Source organism: Oculina patagonica, unplaced genomic scaffold (assembly GCF_052425735.1).
Source record: "Oculina patagonica isolate OP01 unplaced genomic scaffold, crgOcupat unplaced1360, whole genome shotgun sequence".
NCBI lineage: Eukaryota > Metazoa > Cnidaria > Anthozoa > Scleractinia > Oculinidae > Oculina > Oculina patagonica.
The window spans coordinates 490-5,269 of NW_027557367.1; the positions used below are offsets into that span (position 1 = coordinate 490).

The 4,780-nt window shown below is 38.3% G+C and overlaps 1 protein-coding gene across 1 annotated transcript; it reads right to left on the reverse strand.

Moving 5' to 3' along the window:
* Positions 1–561: 561 nt before the first annotated feature.
* LOC144639826 (EF-hand domain-containing family member C2-like) lies at positions 562–2,452 on the reverse strand (the record flags this gene model as incomplete). The annotated part of the gene is made up of 4 exons (XM_078499109.1): positions 562–908; positions 1,197–1,246; positions 1,439–1,605; positions 2,337–2,452. Coding segments are annotated over 4 exons (411 nt in total), but the record flags the coding sequence as incomplete, so codon positions are not given.
* Positions 2,453–4,780: the final 2,328 nt, after the last annotated feature.

Genomic DNA, 4,780 nt, shown 5'->3' on the forward strand with positions numbered 1-4,780 from the left:
TGGTATCGTTTATCTTTTTTATCCTAAGTCACCTCTGGGAGAATAGGAAGAACATTGAACATGTTCTACTTTGAATGAGGCGATTGGGCATTCTGTGTAAAAGTTCACCATTCTGGTAGTAAAAACCATGGTAGTTGTATAAAATTTCCTATGTTAAAACCATGCCTTTGTCATAGTTATTGTTAACGTGTCTAATTCTCTGGCTTTTTAATTGAGGACACTTAACTACTTGTATTAACAAACGTTATTTCAAAGAAAGCATAATCCTCTGAGAAAAGTTATTTCGGGTAATATTGACTGACTGATTGATCGATCACTCGATCCACTTAGGAAGGGAAAAAACTTGTCTGTAAAAATGCTACCTCGTTCTAACGATTTTGAAGAAAGCGATTCTGTGCAACCAGGCAGTTCTCCTCCAAGGCATTGCCTTACCGTTTATCACGTGTGTAACGATCCAAATTTTGTACAAGCATGTTCGTTGTATCGGGACTGGAATTAATTTTATTTCAATGGATTTTCAATACTTTTGTAAATATTCAAACTCAATAAACACATCTAAACGGCAGTGGTAAATGTTTTTTTATTTGGTTCTATTACTTACAAAGGAAAAAACTCCATTTTAACAATATAACAGGCTTATTTACAATAAAAATCCATGAATCTTGCCGTGCACCTCTTTCTCTACCCATCTGTAATAGACAGTATGGTTGTAGTTTTGTAAACTAAAAGGAAAGTGTCTTCTTTATAAGGCTTGTCGCATTCTTTTGACTTGATAATGAGGTCGCACCGTTGCTATAAAAACTCAGTTAAATATTGTTTGTGATCCAATTCTACTCCACTTCAAGAAGACTTTGTAAGAGGTCCTTGTAGCTTACCAACCGAACAAACTCCTGCGGGCCAGTTCGCTGCTGGAACAAAAAGGAAAAAAAGAGATTACAAAACAATTTCTTAAGAAGATCTGGAATAAGTTAGCATTTTCAATGGACTAACGTATCTCTTGACTCACAAGCCTGACCAGCAAAACACACGAAGAAAACAAATATCATATAAAGTCAAACAAAGGAAAGATAGCATTGTTGCAAGTATCTGAGGAGACGTACAAATTGTTACGATTTGTCTTATTAAATCCCCCCCCCCCCCTTCTATTAACGTTACCGTCTTTGCTTGTTACTATTAAGAACAAAATTACAAATTACCGTAGATTTCGGGTCTGGAGCTGCAGCTGGCACGAATTTCTGGGTAGTAACTGTGGAGAGAAAAAGAAAAAGTTAATTATCAATAATAAACAATTTGAGGGAAAACAGGACCACTGCCACACACTACCTGATTACCCACTTTCGATTCCTTTATAGACAGCAACAGTTCCCGACCGTCCCCTCCCTAAGTAAATCCGTTAGCTACCTACCCCTTCCCCGCTAAGTTTATGTAAACAGCTTACCTGGGGAGTCCCTCCAATTAAGAAGTTTCAGGAATTGCTCGTAGTTTGCTTCGTCTCTGTGGTTTCGTTCGACTTTTTCTACGATAGCCACGAGTAAGTCCTGCTTAGCTGGCACGTTAAATCGTTTGCAAGTGTTGTGAAGTTCTTGTAGCGGAAGGAATCCAGTGCTAGAAAGTAAAAACGACAATACACGTATTTAGACTTGCTTTTTTATCCCGTGAAATCTTATCCTTAAGAAGTTTATGACTAAGCCGCTCAGTTTCCTTTTATAAAAGTCAGAACTCAAGATACCTATAAACAACCACAATCTGAGAAGGGAATGAGCCCACAGACTTTTCGATCAGAGACATCGCTAAAAAAAGAATGGGCTTTATATAAGAGAACGTAATTTGTGGTACAGGGAAATTACCACGACTTCCGAGTCGCATTACCAGACGCAAAAATCACCAAAAAACGTGGAATGGCCTGTTAAGGCGGGGGCAAATGTGAATTTGAGATTTACGAGGTTTGAAGGAAGGAAAGAAGAAAGAAAATTCTTTTTGAAACACCACCAGACAGTTGACGCCACGCAAGAGCACTCCAGGTTGTCAGGGGACTGTTTTGGTGTCTATCTACTAATTTTTAACTTCAAATTTTACATGTAATTTTAAAATCACACTAAATTTTTATAATTTCTTATTTCACCAAATTTTACAACTCATTTGTGAAAATCTCCTCCCAAAAATCCCCAAAATTCACAAAACACCGCAAAACATAGATTTGTGAAATGAGCAGAGAGTTTTTGGACTGCTTGAAACGCTAACGAGGTATTTGCTTTTAACCCACATTAAATGGTGGAAAAACGGCTTTCACATGAACCCCCGCCTTAACGCATTTTTCGCTGAAGTTGTATTCTTACCCAAGCACATCCTCGTGTCTGCAAGAGTCCATCATGTTCGAGAAGTCTTCAAAGTTAGCTTTCCTTAGCTGTTCCTGAACAGCCACCACTAACATCTGAAGATTGTCTTCTTCTTCCTACAGTGGATCAGAGCAGTCATTAATTAAAAGGGGCTTTGTCGCAGATTTTAACAGATTTTTAATCAGCCAAAAGGATCGAAATGCACCAATAGCAGCGAACCAACGTGCATAAATAGCGACGCGTAAACAATCGACCCCATAGCCTGATGAAGACTAGCAGTATTAAAGTCGAAACGTCGCGATCAACATTTCAAAGCGATTCTATCGTGAGACAAACGAATAAACGTTCATTCCTAGCCAAAAATTACATTTGCGTCGCAGAAAATCTTAAAATAACGGTTTATTTTATTAATAATTGCCATATTAGACTAGGGCTTTCCACAAGTTGCTCGAGATTCCCTAGAAAGTTGCCCGTAATTTCTCAAAAAGTTGCTCAAAAGTTGCTCCAAAAATCCAAAAAAGTTGCTCCTGATAATAAAAGTTGCTCGAAAGTTGCTCCAAAAAATCCAAAACGTTGCTTCTAATCAAGAGAATTTCTCTAAATATATGCTAATTTCCCTTTGATAGTAAGATTTCTAAGCAGTTTTATGCAATTGTACAGCAAAAGAAGTATCTAAATAACATATTAAGGGGAAATTTGTTAAATAACAAGGATTTCTTTAACTGAGAAAAATCGTGAAGATATCAATGACGTCATGTTTGCTGACGAGTTTTGTAATGTTTCAATGCAAAATGAGCCGAAAGTTGAAATGTCTTCAGATGTTCCTCGAAAGTCTTCGGCAATCTTCGTAAATCTTCGGAAACGTTCGTATTGCGTTTGAACAACACTCGGATAATCTTCGGAGATCTTCGGTCTGGAAATTACTCAAAATGCAACAAGTTGCTCGAGAGCAAAAAAGTTGCTCGAAGGGGAAAAAGTTGCTCGAATCGTGAAAAGTTGCCAAAAAGTTGCCGAGCAACTTGTGGAAAGCCCTATATTAGACCGCTGAAACTGTTAACAAGCATCTTTGGCTGTGAATGGCTAGGGTGGAAATGGATTACAACTTGAAAAATAAAGGCTTATTATTTTTTTCTCAAGCATCTCAGCGGTCCGGAATCCTGAATCCTTTAATCTGATTGGCTAATTGCGCGCGCTCCAGCGGTCCGGTTTTTCTCATCCGGACCCCGCATACGGACCGCTCACGGCGCGAAATCATTTTGCACCTTTGAGTCTAACGAACACACGAAAGTTTTGCTCTCCAAAGACAAAATAGCCTCACCATCCATTGTTAATGCTAAAGGACAAAAAAGCAGTGGAATTAAAGGCCTCAAAGTTCTTCAAAAGGCGAGGTATTTATTTATTTCTCAACAAAATCGAGTTGTAGTTTACCGTTCGCAGTTTGCCGTTGTTTGTTCATCTCGCAATGATTTTCACGCCATTGCGGTAAAATTCATTCGGTTTTTTAGACTCTATCTATGTGCTAAACTGCATTGTTTATCTGTCACTTTTTGCTTAAACAGAACACTATTTACCATCATTCAAGGAAATGAGATTCTTTGATTAAAAACGGACAAATTAATTATCACAATATTGTGCCGTACGTAGACGCTACGCACTTCATTCAGTTTGGCACTGTTTATCAGAATGAGAATCAACGCAGAGATTATTAATTTGTTAAATACAAGTGTATTAATAGCTTGTTGCTTGATTTTCTGCAGTGTAAATTAAGCTGAACATTTCTTGAGTACGGTTCATTTTAAGCGAAGCTATTTCATTCGGAATTAATGTTTGTCTTGCTCAATGCTTGACTCTTGCTTGTCGATCAAGTCGGACTCGACATTGAAATCAAATCCGCGCGTATACAAACAAAGATTTTGTGACAGTTTTCTTCACGGATTCTTAAATCCAAACAAACTTAAGTAGGAAAACAATAAAAACGTTATTTACCGGCCTAGGTCGGTCCGTATTGGGAAAAACTGTACCCTCGGTCTTGAGCACGGCCCTTGGCCTGCGGCCTCGGGCCGTACTCAGTACCTCGGGTACAGCATTTTCCAATACGGACCTCCCGGCCGGCAAATAACATATATATATTTCACGTTTTTCCACGCGTCTTCAATAATAGCCGACGTTTGACTGTTATCCGCAAATTGAGGTTCTATGGGGTCTTCTATCTCCCGTTACATGTTCAAAGATAATGACATCATGGGTTAAGTTGCCTATAACTTATTTCAGAACAGTTCAGTCTTAAATCTGCGAAATCCCCGTGACGTAGCTCCTTTAGAAATCACATCTAATTACAAATTACGTTCTGCTTCTTTTTAGTACGATTTCGAGAAGTTCGACACAAAATCTATGATCACAAGAAGCCTACAAATAATAGTTCGATTGGTAAAAAAGAGTACTCG